At 44.0% G+C, this 22420-nt stretch overlaps 1 protein-coding gene across 1 annotated transcript in view; it reads left to right on the forward strand.

Annotated features, from left to right (window-relative positions):
- TBC1D8 (TBC1 domain family member 8) overlaps window positions 1–22420 on the forward strand; it is a 47347-nt gene that overhangs the window by 23984 nt on the left and 943 nt on the right. Inside the window, exons 6-19 of the mRNA XM_035894360.1 lie at window positions 5768–5975; window positions 7161–7355; window positions 8495–8677; window positions 9087–9237; window positions 10132–10346; window positions 11192–11309; window positions 15540–15825; window positions 16342–16471; window positions 16827–16925; window positions 17480–17548; window positions 18898–19138; window positions 20421–20486; window positions 21107–21196; window positions 21341–21441. Coding sequence (XP_035750253.1) covers window positions 5768–5975; window positions 7161–7355; window positions 8495–8677; window positions 9087–9237; window positions 10132–10346; window positions 11192–11309; window positions 15540–15825; window positions 16342–16471; window positions 16827–16925; window positions 17480–17548; window positions 18898–19138; window positions 20421–20486; window positions 21107–21196; window positions 21341–21441 — 2152 coding nt within the window. The remainder of the gene's footprint in view (window positions 1–5767; window positions 5976–7160; window positions 7356–8494; window positions 8678–9086; window positions 9238–10131; window positions 10347–11191; window positions 11310–15539; window positions 15826–16341; window positions 16472–16826; window positions 16926–17479; window positions 17549–18897; window positions 19139–20420; window positions 20487–21106; window positions 21197–21340; window positions 21442–22420) is intronic.

The following is a 22420-nucleotide window of genomic DNA, read 5'->3' on the forward strand; positions in this document are numbered from 1 at the left end:
GGGGGGGGGGGGGGAGCAGAGGAGAAGGAAGGATAAAAATGTATTTACTGGAGAGTTCCTGGGCAAGATGTTCTGTAACCTGATGATTTGATGTGCCGTAACTTGGGATGGTGGGAAGGAAAACATGGAAGATGCCAAAATCCCATTTCCTCTGCATGAATTAGGTAGTGGTTGGATAAGTTGCTGTTTCTGGTGCCCTTTGTCACACTTCAGCAACCACTTTGATGTAACGTGATTAAGCAAGACTTTCGTTTGAATAGTGGATAAACTGGTTTTTAATGCTAACATGTTTTGGGGAGGGGGGCGGGGGTTGGGCTTTTTTGGTGTGTGAAGTTTCTGTTGCTGCTTTTTTTTCCTGAAGCCGTTGTAGTACTACAAGAACAACTCTTTTTCACTTGACATTTTTACCCTAATAATTGTCTTTATTAATTCCTGTGCATGATTTGGAAGCAAATAGTAGTGTATCAAAATGAAAGCAGTCATCCACATGTCATTAAAACTATTCCAGCTGTGTCAATTAATGAAGTTGCTGTAGGTTTCTTTGGTTTGTTAGGCTTTCTTTTGCAAGAAGCTCATCTCGATAGCTTTATTTTTAAAAAATACATTTTTAATGTCATCACAGTCTGTATATTCTGCATTCTGAAAATCAGAAACCTTTGCTGCTGTTCTGAGGCTCTTGGGGTCATCCTGCTGTGCAGTGGGGGGGCGGGACTCAGGCTGTGGGATTAGGCCCACAGTCTGTGACACAAATTATATCATGGCCAGAGCCAAACAAGTTCATATACAAGTTTCCGTGCTGCTTAATGAGAGGATAAGGCTCGGAACAATGGATTACAGAGGGATTAATGGCAATTAAGTTCATTGCCATGGAAAGCAAAGCAAAGCTGAGGTGTTTGATAACCACCAATGCCATTTCTTGCAGATATATTTATGTGCCATACAGTTTTACTGGAGCATAAGGTAACTATTTTTTCTTTTTTAATAGGAAGTTGCTAAAATCTCTGGTACAGGTTTCTTGTACTTCTTATTTCCAACTCTTTAAGGATGCAAGAATATCCATTGCATTCCTCAAATGTAGCAAGGAAATTGGCCAGAGCAGAACACGCGGTTTAAAAGCTTTAGTGCCGGTGTCAGTAAAGTTTCAAAAGTACGATACATTTCTCCAGGCTCTAACCACCTCGGTTTCTTTTCTTCATGTCTGTGAATTGCCAGCGAGGATGGCTTTGCTTCATGTGAAGGCAAAGAAGGATTTTAACACTGATCTAAGCTGAACGGAAACTGTTTGAAGCCTCTTGAATCGTAAATGTCCCTTCAGTCCGCATTAATTCCTTCAGAGAGGGAATCTGAGAACGCCGTAAACCTTAAGCAGCAAGGAGGATGTGGCTAGAAAGGACCTCTTTTTATTGCATCTGCCCGGCAAAAGGCAGGGTTTGGACTACATCTCTGTGTCACTGGTGACAGATGATTGCCTAACCTGTTTTTAAGGATTACCAGTAATGGAAATTATCAGGATCCATACTGGTACTTCATTGTCCTATCACTGAAAAGTCCTTCTGAAATCTAACTTGAATCTTTCATGCTGCTTTTTGAGTCTATTGTTTCTTGTCCTACCCAGTGTTACTGAAGAGATCAGATGTTCTCTCTTTTTTTAGAGCAACCATTTGTGTATTTGGAGGTTGGTATGCATCTCCTTTCTCTTTTCTTCTTTAAACTGCACTGCCCTAGTTCAACCAGGTTTTTCTTATCGGTCTTGATTTTAGCTGTTCTGGTTGCTTTTCTCCGGACATGCATCACTTAGCCCATGCCGTTGCAGGTGCAGGGTGGTGGGATACAGGATTGCCCCTGATGCCTCGCTGGTGCTGACCAGGGCAGGAGCAGCCTCACTGTCCCTGCAGCGACCCTGGGACTGCCGTGCTGCATCCTGGTGGCTGTGTGCTTCTGCAGCCCAGCGTGGTGCTCCTCTTCCTCCTGTGAGCGCGAGGCTGTTGGCTCACGTTCAACTTGTGATCCCGTGTAACCCCTAGGTCTTTTCTTTCTGCTGAAAGGCAGCCAGTGGAATTATCTCCATCTGCATTTGTGCAGCTTATGATGTACAGCTGAAAATGCTTGTAATGCTTTTTTTCCACACCGTCCCTTAAGTTTATGAATATCAGTCTGAATCTGATCCTGTTCTTCTGCTCTTCGGCCTCTACCAGCCTCACATTGTGTACAAGTTTAATAATAACAATCCATTGTGCAGATTGCTGATGAAGACGTTAAACAGAAGCTAGTCCAGGACAGCCCCCCCCCAAGGAGGTCCTCTCAATATGGCCTTCCAATTTACCAGTCAGCCTTTGAGGGCTGCTTTTTGGGGTACTCTTTTCCAACTGGCTTGGTACAACAGCTTTTCACTTCAGTTTTATTAGTTCCCATGTGAGGAAATATCAAGACTTTCATAAAGTCTGGCTAAAATATCCAGACTTACATCTCCTCCACCTACAAGTCCAGTGTTCCTGCTATGTAAGGGAATTATGTTGGGTTTCCATGTGTCCTGACAAGTCCATATTGGCTCTTCTCGAATAACTTCTCCTGGCTTGCTTATGAGAAGCCTTTCTTGCCATGCGCATTTAACAGTTCTTCCAATAAACAAGACGTATATCATTGGACGTGCTGTTTCCAAAATCTGTAACTTTCTGGAGTCTGAATAGCAAAAAGAGTCTAGTAATTGGTCTCTAAAAGCAAGAGGTCAACCAGCCTGTTTAGATTTTAGATAGGCAGCAAGTGACTCAGCAGAGCTAAAATCTTGCCAAGTTGACTTCTGTTAGATTTAAAGCAGAGAAAAACATTGAACAGTGAGGACATAATTTTAAGCGCCCTGATACTTTCAAGCATTTTGTTAGTCTTGTGTGTTATTTCCTTTAATTTAAAACTCTTGGAAGGTAACGTAGGGGTCACACACAAGGAGTTATCGCAGTTCAGACTTGCCATTCGCTTTGAAGTGCTGGGGTTGGAGGCAGTCCAGGATCCCGTAACGTGCAAGTCGGGAACTGCGCTTGGAAAGAATTGCTGAGTTTTCTGAAAAGTAGGGAACAAGGCAGTTTGGTCTTCTCGTGTTTTATTCTTCTGATGCATGTGTAAATGCTCGATAAACGGTGTTTTTACATAATGATAGCATTCCTTCTTTTTCTTAGGTACAGCTCGGTACGCTGCGTTTGCTTAAAAACCAAGCCACCATGGAAACTGTTAAGCTAGAGAAGAAAATTTCAAACAGATTGGGCCGCAGGTAGAAAGGTTGGAGCATTAGAGGTATTGTGAAATGCAAAATGGAAGCTGTGGGACCTGGGCCGGTCGCTGCATCTTTAACATGTTTAAACAATTGCCTGTCTTGTTTTAGGAGCTAATTTCATTTGTGGGTTTTTTGAAGAGTTACAGGGTTTGTTTTTTTTTTTAACCAGCTCTAATTTTGGTTGGCTCTATTTATGAAGGGAAGCAATTGCTTAAAGCCCTAGAATTTTCCTGCCTAACAGGAAATACTTTCACGGTGTGCCACTTTCTAATAACGCCTCTCATTTGAGCCCACAGCAGTAGGTGCTGACAGCATTTCATCCCCATGCTACCATTTTGCTTTCCGGGATCCCTCCCACCAGCAGGCTGGCCCCTGTTTCGGCACTTGTCTCTGGGGCAGCCCTGGCTCTGTCAGAGCCGTGTGCTCTGTCGTGAGCCGCCGGGGACGGGCAGTTGCAGGGATGCTGGGGTTGGCAGCCTTCCCCCAGTATGGGGGGAGAGGGCTGGACGCAGTTCTTGGGGAACTTACTTAGTTTCAGATACTGGAAACGTCGTTCTTCAGCTTAAAAACCTGTGGCTTCTTGTCTGAAGGGCCCCACACCTGGCTCCTGCAGCCCCAAGAGATGCAGCAAAATCCTGAAAACTCGGCAACTGCAGATTTGGGAGCGTTAGAAACAGTCACCTCTTAAATAACAGGCAGTCTCTGCCTCAACAGAGGTCCCACTCCTCTGTATGACTCCTCTTTTCATGTAAAGGTATAGAAATTTTCACAACCGAGTGGATCCAGGGAGGGTCTTACCTTCTCAGCACAATAGCAGGAGAGAGCACAGCTCTACCCGGCCCTGACTGCAGATGCTATCAGCAGCATTCATCTGTGCTGTGCAGAAATGGAAAATATTTTAGTGGTGAGTTAACTAGGAGGCATATCCTGATCCAGCTTTGTCACAATAGCAGATCGCTGTGGGCACTTATCAGGGTTGCTCTCGCTGTGGAATTTTAACTCGGGAGCAAACTTTTTGTCTTCCTTCACAAAGAGGGTTTCTCTTTGTTCTTTGTGAAAAAAAAAAAAACAAACCCAAACAGGAGACGATTTGTCTGTTTTCCTTGGATAATCTTATTAAGGAAGATAATGCTTGAGGAGGAAACAGCAGCCGAACACTGGTCGAGCGCATTCTGTCTTTTCTGTTGGTTGCAGATAGAGATCCACCCTTCTCAGGTCTCGGTTTGTCTCTGTTGTCTTCCTCCCCGTTCCCCATGGCTTTAGTTTTCTCTACGGGTTTAAACTGAAATAAAAAACCACCACAATTGATGTACTTACTGAAGCAGAGGCTTCATCTGTCTCCACTTATTTTTAAACATCAGGGCTGGGTTAGGGGGAAGGTGTCTGCAGAAGAGGAGGGTGAAGGAAGGATCGGAGAGGGGATTTACAGCACCAAGGTACCACTCCCTGTTACGCTTCAGCCCACGCTTTAAATTCTTTCATTGGAACAAAGTCAAGCTCTTTTTTTTTTTTTTTTCCTAAGGTGAATCATGTTTGGAAAAATTTACTTGTAGTAAGGAAAATGATAGAATTTAAGCCCTAATGTTTCTGGAGCTGCTGTTGGTAAGCTAATAGCTGTGGCCTGTTTATAATGTAATTGCACAGCTCTCTAAATTACTGCAGACTTCTTCATTAAAAAAGGAGGAGAAAAAAAATAAATCCCCAAAGCCAAGTCTGTATAACCATAGCTCAGGAATGACAGCTTCATTTATTTAAACTTTTTCTCTCCACATAAATGTGGATGGGTGACTGGAAGGAAGCCAAGTCCAAACTGAACGTAGCCGGTGCTGTTATTCCCAGCTGAGTCTGTAAGTGACCTGAAACTGTTCTGCATTTTGCATCCATTCTGAGGGCTCTCAGAGGCTGATACCTCTGCGAGTCAAGGAGGCGATGATGTAATGCCACCATCATTAGCTCTTCTGTTACTGGCCACTTCAGAAGTACTCATCGAGCAAATGCGTTACTTTTGGGTGCGGGTGCAAATCCCTGGGGTGATGTTGGTCATGCTACTGGGAAGGGAAACAAGGAGCATAAAGCTAATCTCTGTTGCTCAATGTATGTTCATCAGACGAAAGGAATTAGTTATCTCCTGGGCATTGAAACCTGTAACTCTTTGAGGATGGAAGGTGGTACAGCAGCCATAGAAAATGCATGGTTAAATAATAATTAAAAAAAACCACAACAGCATACCAGCTGATTTAAATTAGTGTCCTTTCCTTTCCTAGTCACTACAGTAGCTGCTTTTGATCTCACTGTAAAACAAGCAAGTGTTGATAATGGTTCTTTTTTGTATTTCAAAGTTGGTCTTTTATTGATCTTCTCGGATAAGCAGCGAGGACTGCTGTGCACGGTGCTTTTATTCCGTATCCCTCACTCTTGGTGAGGCTAACAAGAAAACGAACCTTGCGCTGGATGTCCTGGATTTCGGGGTCTTGTGATTCGCTCTTACTGCTTTCTCTTAAGGGATCTTGAAGCCAGAGCACAGAATGAATTCTTTCGGGCCTTCTTCAGATTGCCCAGGAAGGAGAAGCTGCATGAAGTTGTAGACTGTTCTCTCTGGACGCCGTTTAGTCGCTGTCACACAGCGGGAAGGATGTATACTTCAGACAGTTATATCTGTTTTGCCAGCAAAGAAAATGGCTGCTGCAATGTTATCATCCCACTTAGAGAGGTAGAGTTGTTTGTTTCTTTCATTTCAAGTCTCTGTCTGCCTTTTTCTGCCGTAAGCATCCACTGTCACTTGACTTATCTGCAAACTGTCGTTTGATGAAAAAGAGTAGAATGTTTGTGTATACCGTGCCTACAGGATTGTGGTAAAGCTTGTTCTGGGACTCATTAGGACATGAGTTCCTAAAAATCTGGGTGATTCAACATGATCCTCAAAGTGAAGCGTGGGCAGGTAACGCAGCAGGACAGAGCGCTGCAAAACCAGAGTCTGATCGGTCCAAACCTTGGGCAGGGCTCCCCTCCCAGTTCCACAAAGACATATGTACAGCTTGATGTTGATGGAGACTTCGGCTTGGACCCGTTCTAGCAAGGTAAAAGCATCCTTGCCTGGAATCAACACTCAGAAGTGTTGAAGTTCTCCCTCCATAGACAAACTCTAGCAAACCTGTAGATACTTTGCAAACCTGTAGGGCAGAGAGAAAAAAGGGATGTTCTGGAGGCAGTGACGAGCTGCCACATTTCCATGAAATCAGAGACTTATTTAAACGGAACGGAGGATGCATGGGCATCCTGGCATGTGATGGTAGAAGAGGAGAAGGAAGCTGTGAGCAAACACCTGCCTGATCTGCTGTGGATACAAGGCTTTTATGATCTTTTAATTAAAGCTTTCCTTTCACCCTCGACTAATAATAGAGTAACATCAAAATAGCCTAACTGTAGCAACTTATCTTCCACTGTTAAAGAAATAGAAAACAGTAAGAGAACAGTATTATATACTTAATCAGAAACAACAGAACAACTTTTTTCCCCTGTCCTCAGGAGTGTGAAAGTAAATTTCCTCCTCCGTCCCCCAGAATTTGATCAAGTTGATCCTTTTCTAAATCTTGTTTTAATCATCACTCCCCTTCCTTTCCTTCCCCTCAGTCCACTCTCCAGAAATGGGCCTCAAGGTCATTTAAAAAAATTTAAAAAACAGCTGGGATACTTTTTGGTGCCTGCTTTGAGCTTCTAAAGAGACCATAAACTTCAGGTGGTAGGATGTATCTGATCAAGGAAAGCCAAGATGAATAACCATGTTTAAAGCATGTGTGTATATGAATGCTGTGTACATTTTAATACATGTAGAATATTTGAAGATGTTTCTGTGGATGTGGTGCATAATGTGTTTTCTATAATGTTTCTGGGAAAGGTAATCAGCATAGAGAAGATGGAGGACACAAGCCTTCTCCCTAATCCCATCATTGTTAGCATAAGGAGCAAGACGGCCTTTCAGTTCATTGAGCTGAAGGACCGGGATACTTTGGTGGAAAACCTGCTCCAGAGGCTAAAAGAAGTGAACTCTGGCAACCCAGTGCACTGTAACAACTTGCAAAATAAGAACCAGGTACTGAACTTCTGGGATTTTTGGGGATTATGTATTCAACATGTTTACCTGTTGGTCCGCTGTCCTACCTTCCTCAGGGGGTTGATCTTGGGCCAGTGCTGTCTGATGCCTTTGGTCATGACCTCCCTGATGGGATGGAGCGTGCCCGCAGCACGGTTGTTTTGGACACGCTGCAGAGAGTAGTGAATATGGTGGGAGGCAGGGCTGCCCTTCACAGGGACCTCAACAATCTGGTGGAATGAGCTGATAGAGACCTCGTGAAGTTCAACAGAAGCAAATGTGGAGCAGAGCCACGTTTGTCATGGTGGACAACAGGTTGAGCTTGTAAGTCACCGGTGTGCTCCTGCACTGAAGAGGGCCAACAGCATATGCGGTTGTACTAGCAGGAGTGCCAGTAGCAGGTCAAGGGATGTTACTATTCCCATTTATTCAGCACTTCTGAGGCTGATCAGGAATACTGCATCCATTTTTGACTCTACCCCACCACACAAGAAAAGCATTGACAAATTGGAGTAAGTCTAGTGGAGGGCCACAAGATGGTCAGGGGCTGGAGCACATGCTTTATGAGGCGAGGCTGAGGGAGCAGGGCTTGTTCAGCCTGTCTTCCACTAGCTAACGGGGAGTTACAGAGAAGATGGAGCCAGACTCTTCTTGAAGGTGCCAGCTAAAAGACGAGCAGCAACGGTCACAAGTTGCAGCACGGGAAAATCCTAATAGATAAAAAGGGAAAGATCTCCCCTCAAGGGTGGGCAGAGCTGGACCAGGCTGCCCAGGGAGGCTGTGGACTCCCCTTCCTTGGAACTGCTCAACTCGACTGGACACAGCCCCCAGCAACCTGGTCTGAGGAGCCCTGCTTTGAGTAGTGGATTGAAAAAGATGGGCCCCTCCAACCTAAATTGTTCTTGGATTCTGTTTTTCAAATCCTGACCAAAGTAGAAGATTGTTTGGTAGCTTGTCACCAAGGACACACAAACAAATGATAATTTGAATAAAGTCTTGAGCAAGGCCTTTCCTCCTGGAAGGTGTGAAATGTTTTGATGCAAAAGGGAAAGGCTAACCCAGCTGTGTGTCTTGAAGACAGCTGAGGACATAGTTCTTAGCCTCTTCTTGGTTGTTAGCGCTTTGATTTTGCATTGTAGAACAGTCCTGCCTTTGGATCCACGTGCGTTCTCAGGGGCAGTGAGCTTGCGTGTCCGGGAACAGAGGCTTCACAAAGCAAGGAGAGAAGCGAAGGCGGAAAGGAGAGCAGTTACTTGCTCAATGCAGAAGCACTAAGATCAGACTTTCATCAGTCAGGAATGGCAGGCCTTGATTTTGGAAAGGTATGTAAACTTTGGGAGAAGTTGTAAGAGGGTTTTTTTTAATTAGAAAAAAAAAGCTGGGGTGACATTCAGATACTAATTTTTAGTAAAATGAACTCTGTATTGTCTGGAGAAGTTAGGTACGGGACAACAGCTTTTCTGTTTGCCTGGAGTTTTTTCTTCTCCCTCCCCCCCCATTTCTTTCTGGTGAATATTTATAATTTTTCTCCCTGTCTGATCAGTTCTGCTCTCCCCCCTGTGTGGTGAGTGCCATCTACAGAATGGGGAAAGTTGTAGTCCTTAGAGCAGACTTTCCATGTTATTGGCAATGGAAATACCTTGCAGACTTTCTAATCATTAAAATGTTTCTCTTCACCAGTTCTCACATGCACGCGATTTGTTCTTTTAAAATATATCTTCTTGTTCCCAGTCTAGGGAGCAAATCAAGGAGAGTCTGTGGGATGACCATTTTGTAGAATATGGCAGAACCGTGTGCATGTTTCGCACGGAGAAGATCAGAAAACTTGTTGCGATGGGAATCCCTGAATCCTTAAGAGGCAAACTCTGGCTGCTTTTCTCAGGTGAGCACTCTTAGAAATGCCGGCTGTAGCATCATCTGATTCTGACCGTGGCAAAACATTTAGGCAAGAAATCTCCCAATGGCGATTAATTGTCGTTTACGCGGAGTTTATGATAGTTCTTACAGAAGAGAGATGATCTGCTACTGAACTAATAAGTGCAAGGAAGTACCTGGGTAGATCTGTAAAAATTTCACCTCTGGATAATATGACATGATGTGCAGAAGAATTGAAATAACATCTGCTTCATCTGTGTAATTTAAAATTAACGTCATGTTTTCATAAAATAATGTTTGTCTTCAAGCAACAATTAAATTGTAGCATGAATATTGATTTAACCCTAGACAAATCAAATTATTGCAAAATAATTACATCTTGAAGTCAGCAGTCCTACTTCTGCTTCTTGTTGAGGGTTGGCAGGGGTAATAGAAACTGGAGATGGAAAAAACAACTCCTTTCATCCACAGATCTGGCAGAGCCAGAATGTGCTTACAATATGATCTCAAGTTTAGTCCTTAATCCAGTATGTGACATGTTCAAACATTTGTAAAAAGTATTCCTTCATGTGAGTGTTTCCTCCTCGGAGGGTGTGAACAGCGCTGAGTACATTTCTCCCAGTAATACTTTCTGCTGGGGAAGTTTTCTGCTCAATGTCAATATTAAGGTGTTTTGAATGATGTTGCATCATACAAGCTTTGCTAATATTGATTTTGTCTTCAAGACATGTATTCTGCTAGGACTTTATTTCTTTTAGGTCTGGAGTTTTCATTAAATTCAGGGACCTTGGGGAGAACCATCTTGCTTACATCCTTTTGAGCAGTAATACCCGCAACGCTAAGTTTAGCATCATCCTAATCTGCTCGCGTCTTCCTCTTTCTCTCTCCCTCCTGCCTTCAGACGCCGTGACGGATCTCGCCGCGCATCCCGGTTACTACGTGCATTTGGTGGAGGCATCCATGGGCAAGTGCTGTATGGCGACGGAGGAGATCGAGCGTGACCTCCATCGCTCGCTGCCCGAGCACCCTGCCTTCCAGAGCGAGACGGGGATAGCTGCCTTGAGGAGGGTGCTCACGGCGTATGCGCACAGGAACCCCAAAATAGGATACTGCCAGGTAAAAAAAAAACCCTGACAGGGTAATGCTGGGGTTTTTTTCTCTTTCTGCTCTCAGTTTTATCATTCTCTTGGGGAGTATTTTTAATGATGGTTTTGATAAGTAATGTCTTTTTAGTTGTGAAAATACATAATTTTAGATATTAAATGTCATTTACTCTGGAAAACAAGTGCATAGGCTGGTACCCTGGCTTAACAAAAGTCTTCCCTCAATGTTTGGCAAGTTGTGGTTAGAGTTAAAGGAAGGAAAAAAAATGTTTCTGATGCTGCTGTTTGAAAGCGCGTTTCTTACCCAGTACTTGGAGACAGTGCAAAGGAAACTGGCCTGCACAGATGAGATCCACGTAGAGCACTGGGACAGAGGTTTAATGAACTAAAGTTCTGCTCCTTTCTTCCAAAATTGATGACAAATTATGAAGTACTTTACCCAGCTGGCCAACTAAAATAATAACTTTACCTCCCGTGCGGCTCCTTGAATTCTGATTAACATCAGACTGGTTCCAGATCCCTCATCTGCTTTCGAAATACAAATATGGGGAGGGGAAGAAAGCAGCCCCAAAACGTCTTGCGCTATCAGTTACCTACATTGCATCTGGGCAAATCCAGTACTGTGCTTTTCTCCGTTGTTTCTTATTGCTCTAAAGAAAAGCAGTTTGAAAAACTTATTATGCCTTTGGGTTGCAATTTTGTATTCGCTGTCTATTACCTTTCTCTTGCTGTTTTTTTTTTTAGTTGTTTACATCATGTTAGGCTAGTTGACTTTCTTTAAAAATACCCACAATTTAGCTTTTGTCAGTAGGATTTGCTGTCGCTAACAAATCCCATTTTCTTCTTTGCCTTTGTCAGTCTATGAATATTTTGACCTCTGTGTTGCTGTTGTATGCCAAAGAGGAAGAAGCCTTTTGGCTGCTGGTTGCTGTGTGTGAGCGAATGCTGCCGGATTACTTCAACCACCGAGTGATAGGTGAGCTTGTGCCTCTCTTCTTGCTAACTGGGAAGGGGAGGCTGAATGGCACTGGGGTGAGTAAAATGCTCAAGGTCTTCTGAGGCCCAGACCCCACAGGTGAGGTGGCCCGTCGACTTGTGCGGTGTGCAGGGACAGCAGCGGTGGCTGCTTAGGTCTTGGTTCAAAGGGTTTGAACTGCAAGAACGTGCTCAGCTTTCCAGTTTGTCTTTTTCCTCCTGTTGGTCAGAAGGCGGTAGCACCTTTGCCTGCTAGGTAAAAATAGAAGAGTTTGCCTGTCTTGGTTAGGAGTGTTCAGTATTAGAGACTTGAGCTGTTTAAGATGAACCTAGGGAAGATCTGCTAGGGTAGCTATTTCTGATGTGACAGACACTGCATTGCCTGGCTGCTGGAGTAATACAGGCTTGCATCTAAACCGTCCCTTGCTAATGAGGGCTGATACAAAACCCTCTGAAAGCGAGATGCTGCATTAAGAAATAAGCCTAGTCCCTCTGCAGTGCGTGCCTTGTACTGCATGTGCTGTGTCTCCTGTTCTTTGCAATGCAGCTGTTTTTAAGACTTGTGCAAACGCCTGCCTAAGGCACAGAAAAGAGGGGCTGAGCAGCTTGACACAGTAATTGCAGGTATGCGTACAAGAAAAAGTATTCGTTCTTTGCGGTCACTTCCTCCTCTTACAGAAATGTTTGATAGCTTTTCCCTCTTTAAAGCTAACCTTACTCTTCAGCGTCTGCTGTTACACCATTGCTGTAGCAAAGGGAGGGATCGGGGTCAGTTGTGAGGATGTGGGGATGGGAGGAAATTGCTGGCGGTAGCGGTTCTGGGAGCTAGAAATGGTGTGGGCACTCGTGTACTGCCTGAGGAGCGGGTGGAGATGTCTGAGAAGATTTCTGATCTTTTGCTTGGAGGATGGGATTGTCATATCCCCCTCCTGACACCGTGCCACTTGCAGTTATTGTCTTGTCACTGAACTGGCAGGTAAGTTAAAGCAGAGTTATTCCAAAGTTAGCTGGATGCTTAGGATGTTTTGTGGTGCTTTGAATGCCATTGGTATTTTCAACTAGTGGATTGGGCGCTGTAACTGTCCCACTTGTCAGAACTTCAGTTCTTATCGCCAAATGTGACTTTAAACTGCCATCTCAATGACTTACTGCCACGTTTGGCTGTCTCTTTCCTTGATTAAAAAAGAAACACAGCTTTATCTGTCCTTATGCATTTCTAGGTATCATCAGCCTAGGGCCTGCCTTGAGTTACTGATGACTTTGGTGCTTGCTGGGTTATTGCCCATAAATAGCATTCTTCACACCCAAATAAACTTGAATGGTCCCATGTGGATGGCCATCCCACTGCCCTAAGCTGTACTTAATTTTGGGTTTCTATCTTGCCTGTCACTCTCCATGGCTACAGCCTACATTGTTTGACTGCTTATAGTCTTGGCTGTCCTGTCTCTCCATTTTCCTGTCCTCTGTACCTAAAGGAAAGGGCAAGTAGTACTGCAACACTAGAAGAGGTACTGCCATGGCTCAACACAGTGCGAAGAGCTGGGGGCTTCAGCTCTGGTGTTCCCCTGCTCCCCCGGGTTGAACAGCAGCAGTGTATTTTGCAGCATGGTTGCTTCACTGAGGAGTTACTTCTGCAGCTTTGATTTACCCTAGACCCTAGCATGGCCAAATTGGTGCTGATGATTTTCTCCACGCTGCTCCTCCTCTAGTTCCTGTTGCTTGAGTTAGTGTTCTTGGCTTCGCACTTCAGTTGGCCTCCTTTTTTGATTTGCAACCAGCTGTACTGTTTCTTCCTGCATAACACTTCTAAGACCCAATTTTTCCTCTTTGTCTGCACTGTTATCCAAATTTTGATCTGTCTCTAACTTTGATGATCTCTGACCTTGGTACCCATCACTGTGCTTTTCCTCTTCAGTGTCAGCCAGTAATCTCTGCAGTAAAAACAGCTACTGAATTAATGACCTTGGTTATAACAGGCCACCTTAGCTCCATCTTCTCTTGGGCCTTTTCTTTGTGACATTCAAAATCTTTCATGAATTTATTTCTTTACAATTTTTGCTTTCAAAACTTAGGCAAATCAGTCCTACTCAACCTTTTTATTTTTATCACATGGCCATCTCCCTCCTTCAGCCTTGCCAGCTATGACCGCTCTGTCTTTTAACAAGCCTTTTCATCATTTCACTGCTTGCAAATGGGGAAAGCCTGCAGGCAGGGCTGGAACCCATTATCTCTGACTTCAGGAACTCCCTCTGTTCCTCTCCCTTCTGCAATGCGTAGAGAAAATTATAAGCAGATGGCTGGAAGAGAGAAACAAGTTGTACTTGGGTCAAGAGTGGTGGCAAGGGTCATGCACATTCCTGTTCTCAGGTTAGCGTGACTTTTCCATCCTCTCCGTAAAGCAGCAGGCCATCTCACCCCGCTTCATCTGTTAGACTGTCGTCATCTTGCTATTACAAGTCTTGAAACAGTGAAAACCTCACTTTATTTCTCCAATTTGCCTCTTCAGTCTTCGAGATGTCATTTAGTTTGTATCTTGGGTCATCATTTTTTAAATGGATACCCTGGTATTCTCCTACCTCATTATGGTTTGATACTATAATAAATTAGAGATTCAGTTGCTCAGATATCATGGTTTCTGGGAGCCTAATGAAAATGTGGGCATAAAAGTAACTTTGAATACACCTGCTTGACTTTTGTCTGCAGTGGCAACACTTAATTATAAAATGATCTTCTGCAAAAGATCTGGGTAGCATTGCACATTCCTTTTAAACCTCTGCGTTTGCCAGTCTCTCCCGTGCTGCCTCTGAGCCTGGAATGATCCTTTTATATGTGTCTGCCTATCTGTCTCTGGTTTCCTTCAAATACCCCTAAAACAGGCTGTATTTTTTTTTGGTCTATGTTAACTATGGCTATGAAATAGTTTGTATTAAGCTTGTTAAAAAACCAAACATCCCCCTGCCCTCTGTTGAGTCACCCCAGTCTGTTTTCTCCTCTGTTTTCTTTACCCTTCTTATTTATGATCATCTGACGTGAGAAGGCTATCTCTTCAAAGCAAAGCACCAGGCTTGATGTGTTTCTCAAAAGCTCTTTGCATGTCCCTGGGCACTTATTTTTTATTTGTGGTGTTTAATGTTTATTCAGCCACCAGCAGAAGTTCTTTGTGGCTCGATGTGAAAAGTTCTAAAGACAGAGAAATGTCGTATCTAGTTTTTTTATTATTTGGATGCAAAGCCAAAAGATCCTGGCACTCTGCCACAGATTGTCCAGGTTATATTCTGCTTTCGGACAAGGGAAGTTTTGAGTGCTAAGGGTATGTATGTCTCAGGGATTTCATAGCAATGAAAGTTGTCTTCTAATATTAGCAGAATATGAACTATGAGAAAGAAATGAAAGACAAAAGAAAGACAAAATAATTGAAAACCTAACTGCATTTTATATTCAGGAATGCTTTTAACTTCTAGCGTCTTCAGTTAAAGCTCCCGACATGGCAGATCTGTTTTGGAGACACAAGCCCCTTCAACAATACGAAACTCTATTGATTCTACAATAGCTGCTGACAAAGCAGGACTGAGCTAGTAGCTAAAACAGAGGGAACAGAGCCGAAACCTGCTCCTTTTGGAAAGACTGGTTGGGACAGTTAGGAAAGCTTATGTCTGGGCATTGCAGAAATCTTTTGTTCTTTACGCATGCAAGCATATATTTATATCTGCGCACATATTTATCTGTAAATATTTTTCTTCCTGCTTAGCGTGTGTAGCCATACCTGGATTTCCATCTTCTATTTTCTCACTTAAAACGAAGGCTCTGCTGCCCGCTTGCTTGAGTACATACACTGGAGAGGAATGTGTACTGCCTTATTTTCGTTGCATAGATCCCAAGTCAAACAGTGAAATCCTTTAAGATTGCTTTCGCCAGCACTTAATTATTATGTGCTCTTTTAGCCGAAAACAACAGCTGCTGCTATTGCTATTTCATTGCACTCTAAAGGCCCGTAGCAGAATCAATGTGGTCTTTTTGCAGGAAGCTGTACAGTAAGGATTACAGACGGGAGGGTTGGGGCTGAGATGGCAGGAGGAGGATGATGGGATTTTTATTGTAGATGCGTGCATATCTTATCAGCTTAAATTTTAAGAAAGCCTTGCAGTTGATAGTTGACACCAATCGTTAGCTTTAAAGCGTTATTTTTTCCTGTTGTCAGTCCCGGCTAATGCTGTTTCCTTGTGACTTGCAGGTGCTCAGGTAGACCAGTCGGTGTTTGAAGAGCTTATAAAAGAGCAACTTCCAGAGCTGGCTGAACATATGAAGGATCTGACAACCTTAGCTTCCATCTCTCTTTCGTGGTTCCTTACCCTTTTCCTTAGCATCATGCCCCTGGAAAGTGCTGTGAATGTTGTGGACTGCTTCTTCTATGATGGAATCAAAGCCATTTTCCAGCTGGGGTTGGCCATACTGGAAGCCAACGCCGTGGATCTGTGTAACAGCAAGGACGATGGGCAGGCCCTGATGATCCTGAGCAGGTATGGCTGCACAAGAGAGCTCCTGCCATCGCGGGCCGTTCTGCCGTAAAACAAAGGCATTTGGGTGCCGTTGTGATATCGACAGCGCTCTGTAGGCACCGGTGGCACCCTCCCCTCCGTGTTACCTTGCTGCTGCTGCTTTCGCAGCGTCTGCCTCAAACAATGGGCTTTGTACATCGGACGAGTAGATGTCCTGCGAAATTTCCTGGCAGTGCCGAGACATGCATCGACTGCGTCAATGTGCAATATTTACTGCTGCTCTTTGTGCCTTCCCTAGAGTGACGGGCTTCCTGCTCCAGACTTCAAGGAGACAGAAGTTTTCTTCCTTGGGCGGCATGTAGTCATTTGGCTGGCTTGCCGTTCCTCGGATGAGTAATCCTGAAGGCATTTTTAAAAAAACCTACCAGCCCAAAAGCCAATTGATTTCTAAGTCCGAGCTGTAAGACTTGTTTGCTGATTTATATTGAGAAGAGCACAGTGCAGAGTAATCTGTGTTCTTATATTTCTTCCCGTCAGGTTTTTAGAGCACGTCAAAAACGAGGAAAGCCCTCTGCCACCTATTGGTAATCACCATGCGTTCTTCAGCGACGACCAGGAAGCCTCTCCAGTGACTGAAATAGCTAACCTGATTCATGACTCCTATGAGGTAAAATACAGCTCTGTGTCTACTTGGCCTACGTGGTCACTTAATTTACAGTTTTTAAAAAGAAAAAGGTTAAATTTAACATGGATGTTTTGAAAGTTAATACATATCCTTACAGATTCCTCGAGTAAGTGCTCAAATGCACAATGCGAGGTGTAGTGGAAGTACCTACACTGAGAAATCAATTAGAGACTGGGCACGCTACGCTTTTTCTTCAGGGACTCACAATACTTTAAGAGTTGTATTTCCAGTAAAAGAGAGATACAAACATCATAAAATAAAATTATATAATATTTATATAATACAAAAATTTATATAATATTATAAAAAAAAAACCCCTTCTGTTCCTCCCTTGTAGAAGTTTGGAGACCACTCTGTGGCGCAGATAGAGCACATGCGCTACAAACACCGAATCCGTGTCTTGCAAAGCCACGAAGACACAACCAAGCAAAACGTGGTGAGTAGGGTATTTGTTTCCACTGAGGGAGCTTAACAGCTCCTCTCCGGAGGCAGACGGCTTTCGTTTTTTAAAAGGCACCACCAGATCTTGAAAAAAGGAACCGATTCTGGAAAAAGCTCTTTCCTGGGATGCTGAGGGGTTTGGTTTTTCTTTTGTGGCTACCTGCATTATTTTCTAGGGTGGCTTTAACATTAAGAGCAACTGTGGGACTGTCCAGCCCAGCGCCTTGTCTCTGACTGCGGCCCTAGGCAGATGCCCGGGGAAGAGTGTGAGAAGAGAGCGAGCACGGTGCGATGCTTCCCCGGCCTCTGGTGACCTGTAGCTTAGGGACTTCCCGTCTTTGTTTCTAATAGCCCTTGAGGGATTTCTCTTTTCACGGACCTGTCCAACCAGTGAACCTAAAGAAGGGGAAAAAAATTGCAAAGATTTTTCAGTACTGCGGTTTTCAGCTGTACCACGTAAATACAGTCCCCGCAGGGCTCGTGGGCCTGCCCCTGTCAGTGATGATGGGAGAAAAGATTGTCACTAACATGATTTTCTTTCTTTTTAAGCTCCGGGTTGTCATCCCAGATGTTTCGATTCTTCCTGAAGATTTAGAAGAATTGTATGACTTGTTCAAGGTTGGTCTCCCTGAAAAGTAGGGGATGCACCTATTTGAGGCTCCTGGGGGTAACTTCCAGCTGCCGCTTTGCGGTGCTGCCTCGGACCTCCTGTCCTCTGCCTGGGCAGTACTGTTCAGGTGGGACCTGGTCATTTTGTCCTTTCTGTGGTTGCCCAGTTGCTAAAGATCTTTCAAAGGAGGATTGCTTCAGAGTTTCCTTTCTAACTTGCTGCTTGGAAATTGTCCATGAGAAATTAGGTTCTGGTAACTTTCACATGCAGAATAAATAATATGTAGCTCTGCTCACTGGGAGCTCTGCAGTGCTTTGAAGTCCTGCTCTCGTAATGCTCTTTAAAGGCAGACTCTCTTTTCCATGGGGTAAAAAATCCCCACAGACTTGTGTCCTTGCTATTTGTTCCCAATTTTATAATAGTTTTAGGTTTGTGGGTTTTTTTTCTTTAGAACTAAAAGCAGTTTCTACTTCAGTTCCTTTCTGTCAAGCTGATGTTTGTAAGAACTATTACAAAAGTTATTTGGAGACAGGGACATCTAAGCTTATACAAGTATACCTGATTTAGAGGTCCAAGCATGTAATTATCGCCCTTAATGGACCATTTCTTTTGTGTATTGTTCACAGCCATAAATACTAGGTACGGAGAATACGGCTGTGGTGTGTTCTTAGTGTAGCTTTGTGGCCAAGAGCAGCTGTATCCTTCCTCCATCAGTGGTTGTAAGACGATGCTGCTGCTGCTTGCTCTCCAGTGCTTCCCTCCTGCTCCTTGCTGCTCTGTTTTTGAGCTTTGCCTGGCTTGCACTCCTCCCCTTTCCTCATTTCGTTTCTTGGTGGTGGTTCCTTTTTCTTCAGCTCCCTTCCTCCCCCGGGGACAGCTCGTTTTGTTGGGGCTCTTCTGGTTTGCATCAGCCTGTCCCTAAGGGAAGACTAATACGTACAGTATCCAAATGGAGAGGTCTGAGGGAGAATAAATGAGTAGGTCAAGCCTGTAGAACACTTACCCTGAATTTTCTCCCACTCTCTGTCCCTTTGAATGGTTAGAGACATCCCGGGACAGATGTGGCTAGTAGAGTTGCAGTAGCCTACAGTGAATTTCTTCCAAGAATCTTTCCAGTCTTCCTTCGAATTTATTAATTATCCATTGGAAATCATGAGAGCACTTGGCTGCTCTAATTAAAGATTCGTCCTTTGCTTTTTCTCACAGGAATGATCTTGGAATCATTATAACACCTCGTGCAAAGCAGATTTTGAGCATTTCCAGGATACTTTGATGCGAATGCCTTTTTCTGCCAGTTGCGCGCTCTCTGATACCGCACACCACAATCCTCCCTCTCCCTCCTCTTGATTTCTCCTAGAGGGAACATCTAATAAGGTGTTACTGGGACACGACAAGTCCGGTCGTCGAGCGACACGACCCCAGCAGGCCGTACGCCGAGCAGTACCGCATCGACGCCCAGCAGTTCGCTAACCTGTACAGGCTGGTCTCGCCCTGGACCTGCGGGGAGCACACCGACGTCCTCGCCCAAAGGACCTTCCGGCTCCTGGACGAGAACATGGACCGGCTGGTTGAATTCAAGGGGCTCGCCAGCTGCTTAGGTATCAGCTCCCCTGAGGGGTGGAAGGTGGGCAGAGGTGGGGGCGGCGTGTGGGTGGAACACGGATGTTAAAATGCCATACAGTTGGCAGGGGAGGATGTGGGCAGATGGTTTTCTTGGGCTGTGATTAGCCTAATCAGTGACCTTTATTAATTTTTTGTGTTCAAATCACCTAAGTCCATTAGGTTTAGAAGACAGCCTAATGACATGATAGAATGTTGTATCGAAACCTTTGATTTCTCAGACAATAGTAATTTTGTTGAAAATACTTTATGAATTGGAATCTCTGCGTGGAAGGTTAGGAAATCCTCTCTACTGGATTGTTGCTCTCAGTATACCCTTGAAATCTCAGTACACCTCTTTGTAACTCCTTCTTGAAGGCTGAAATCCTACACAGCTGACTGCTGCATGCCTTATATGTTAACAATAAGCAGAACAAAAAACAATGTAGCCTGCAGGGACCGAGAGCCATGTGAGGGTTGGTCTTGAGGCCACCAGCTGTTCTAATGAGATGAGGCTGCCCATCCCAAAATCTGGGTAAAGAAGAAGGTGCCGCATCTCAACTGTTGCCTGACCCCCACACGAAACAAATGAATCAACATTCAGAGCATCAGTAAAAACCAGTAAATCAGTATTCTCACCGCTTAAGCTTTCTAGAATTTTTTTTTTTTGAACCAAGCCAACCTGTATTATATCACTACATGATTTTGATTCTTAGAGGGATACAACTTTAAAAATTAAAGAGTTCTTCACAGTATTTCAGTGCACTCATAATTTTACAATCTCATTTCTACTGGTCATTGAAAATAGTAATTACATTACATGTGAAATAGTTACCTCTTTTGGGCTTATGCTACAGAACAGCAGTAAGGGCTGAAGGGGAGAAATACTAAGAACATGATGGCCCCAAGGGGAGTTTTCTGCCTCTCCCCTCTCACAGTCCTGTTAATCTGTGGCAGCAAACAACCCTCACTAGATTCCTTGCCATCCCCCTTGACATTTTTAAATGATGCTGAAGCTCCATAGGGTTAGGTACTCCCAGTCTATTTTACAAGAACAAAGACCAAACCAGATGGCTCTCACCTGCTGTTCCTCATTGACAGGCACAACTTAAAATATTCCAGTGTAATATACTGGCCATATGTTTTCCTGTATTGTCCATGCAAACAATTTGTCCATGCAATCTTTTGTGCACAGAAATGCCCGATTTATTTTAAACTGTGGAAGTAAATGCTCTGGTCCACTTCCTTCTTGCTCTTTTTGTTTTTTTTTTTTTCTTGCAGATGTTATGTATAACGGAGAAATGAATGAAAAGATAAAGTTACTGTATAAGCTGCATATCCCACCCGGTAAGAAATTTGGAAGGGAGTGACTCCCTCCCTTTGCCTCCAAACTCTTGCTCAAAGCTTTGGGAAATGGCTGCTTAATGAAGAACCCTACCTTGCTTCCTTCAGCTGGGAGCATCTAGGATTTGCATTGTTAGTTATGCTCACCGCATTTTAAAATTGCTCCAGTCAAAACCTTTTGGGGTGAAATTTATAGATACGCCATGTCAAGGCCCACATTTGCTGCGTTCAGAGATCTTTTGCAGCCAATCACATGATTACTTCTAGACAAAATACTGAACTGGAATAACATTTCTGGATGGCTGGTACTCCATGTGCGGGAGAAATCTCCTTATTGCTTCTTGATCCAGTTCTGATTAGGCGACAAAATTCTGTGTTAGTTTCTCTGTGCAAAGTTTTTAATTAAAATGTGCTATTCTTGGCAAACTCCCAGCTCTCTCACTGCAGCACCAGCCTTACTTACATTAACATAATTTTACAGTATGATTTAATGAAGTACTGTTTAAAAACATCTTTGCCCAATTATTTTGCTCTCTTCAAATATGTAAATTTCAAAAGCATAAATAACCATTATGCAGCATTGGAAAGATTAATCGTTAACGTTTTTCACTTTTTTTGGCTAGCTCTCACAGAAAACGAACGAGACAGCCAGTCACCATTAAAGAATCCTTTGCTGTCAACTTCAAGACCACTCGTCATTGGGAAAGCAAACGGTACGTCCGAAATGGTTCTCTAACATGTGCGCGTATGAGATAACCAACTCCCATTATCTCCACTCTCTGGGTTTTATTTTGAAAAGTCAATTTACTCCAGCAACTTGAAAACTAATTCTCTTTTTTGCGTCTGCTCCAAAAAAGGTGATGCAGTAGATTACCAAAAGCAGTTGAAGCAGATGCTGAAGGATCTAGCCAAAGAAAAGGATACCAAAACTGAAAAAGAACTGCCCAAAATGAGCCAGGTATGTATGCTAGGGGCTATAGTCTGTTTTTAAAGAAGTGGAGGGTACCGAGAAATGAAATGACTAAATACAACAGTTCGGCCCTTTCTGAGAAAGTATAACTTAAGCCTGAGCTTAGATTCGGTCCTTTAGGTGTGCAGGATTGGGCTACTCTGATCCAGGGAGCAGGCACCACATTTGAAAACTCTCAGCTGCCTTTCTATCAGCTCCCTTGCATCACACTGCCTGGTGAATAGAAAGAATTTCAGACTTACCCTCACCTGCAGCGTAACAGGCTGGAAAACGGGCTGGAAAAAGCCCTCCTGCCAAGCCTGGGGAATTCCTGAGGATGCATATCGCTGTTCTGTCTTCCCTGAGCCCCCATCTGCCAAACCGGTAACTTCTTTCTTAGTCCATCACCAACTGGGGCTTGCCCCGTCATAGCCAGACGCCGACTAGAACTGCATTAAGGCAGCTGAAGGCTCTCATCATCTTGCCATCTCCTCCCTAACACCAGAAGAGCTTTGTGCGTGCTGTTGGCACGAGGAAATCTACTGGAGGGGAAAGGGTCCCGTATTAGTAAAACAAATGTACGGGCACGCAAAGGGAGGTAGGACTACACCCAGAATCCCTTCTGTGCTGGCGTTGCGAAGTAAAGTTTTAAATTGTTGGCATGTCCCTAACTTTTCAGCTCAGCAGGGCCACATAATCTCTCATAAAGGCATCACTTGATGGAACTCCTGAGGTCCCTTCCACCCTGAATTATCCATCCTATGACTGTACGAAACTCAAGGGCTCACAAATTCCCTAACAGGATACAGGAACGTCCTCTCATAGCCTGGTAACCGCCTGTGACGGGTGAGCAAGGGAAGGAAGGAGAGAAAGGGGTTGGGCAGGGAAGAGGCCTGCATCTTATTATTAGAAGAAAAAGAGCTGGGGAAAGATGGCGAGAATCAGCAGAAGGGCGGCTGCTTGCAAGCCTGTGGATGATGGCTGGTTT

This window comes from Egretta garzetta, unplaced genomic scaffold (assembly GCF_000687185.1).
Source record: "Egretta garzetta isolate BGI_Z169 unplaced genomic scaffold, ASM68718v1 scaffold5, whole genome shotgun sequence".
Lineage (NCBI taxonomy): Eukaryota > Metazoa > Chordata > Aves > Pelecaniformes > Ardeidae > Egretta > Egretta garzetta.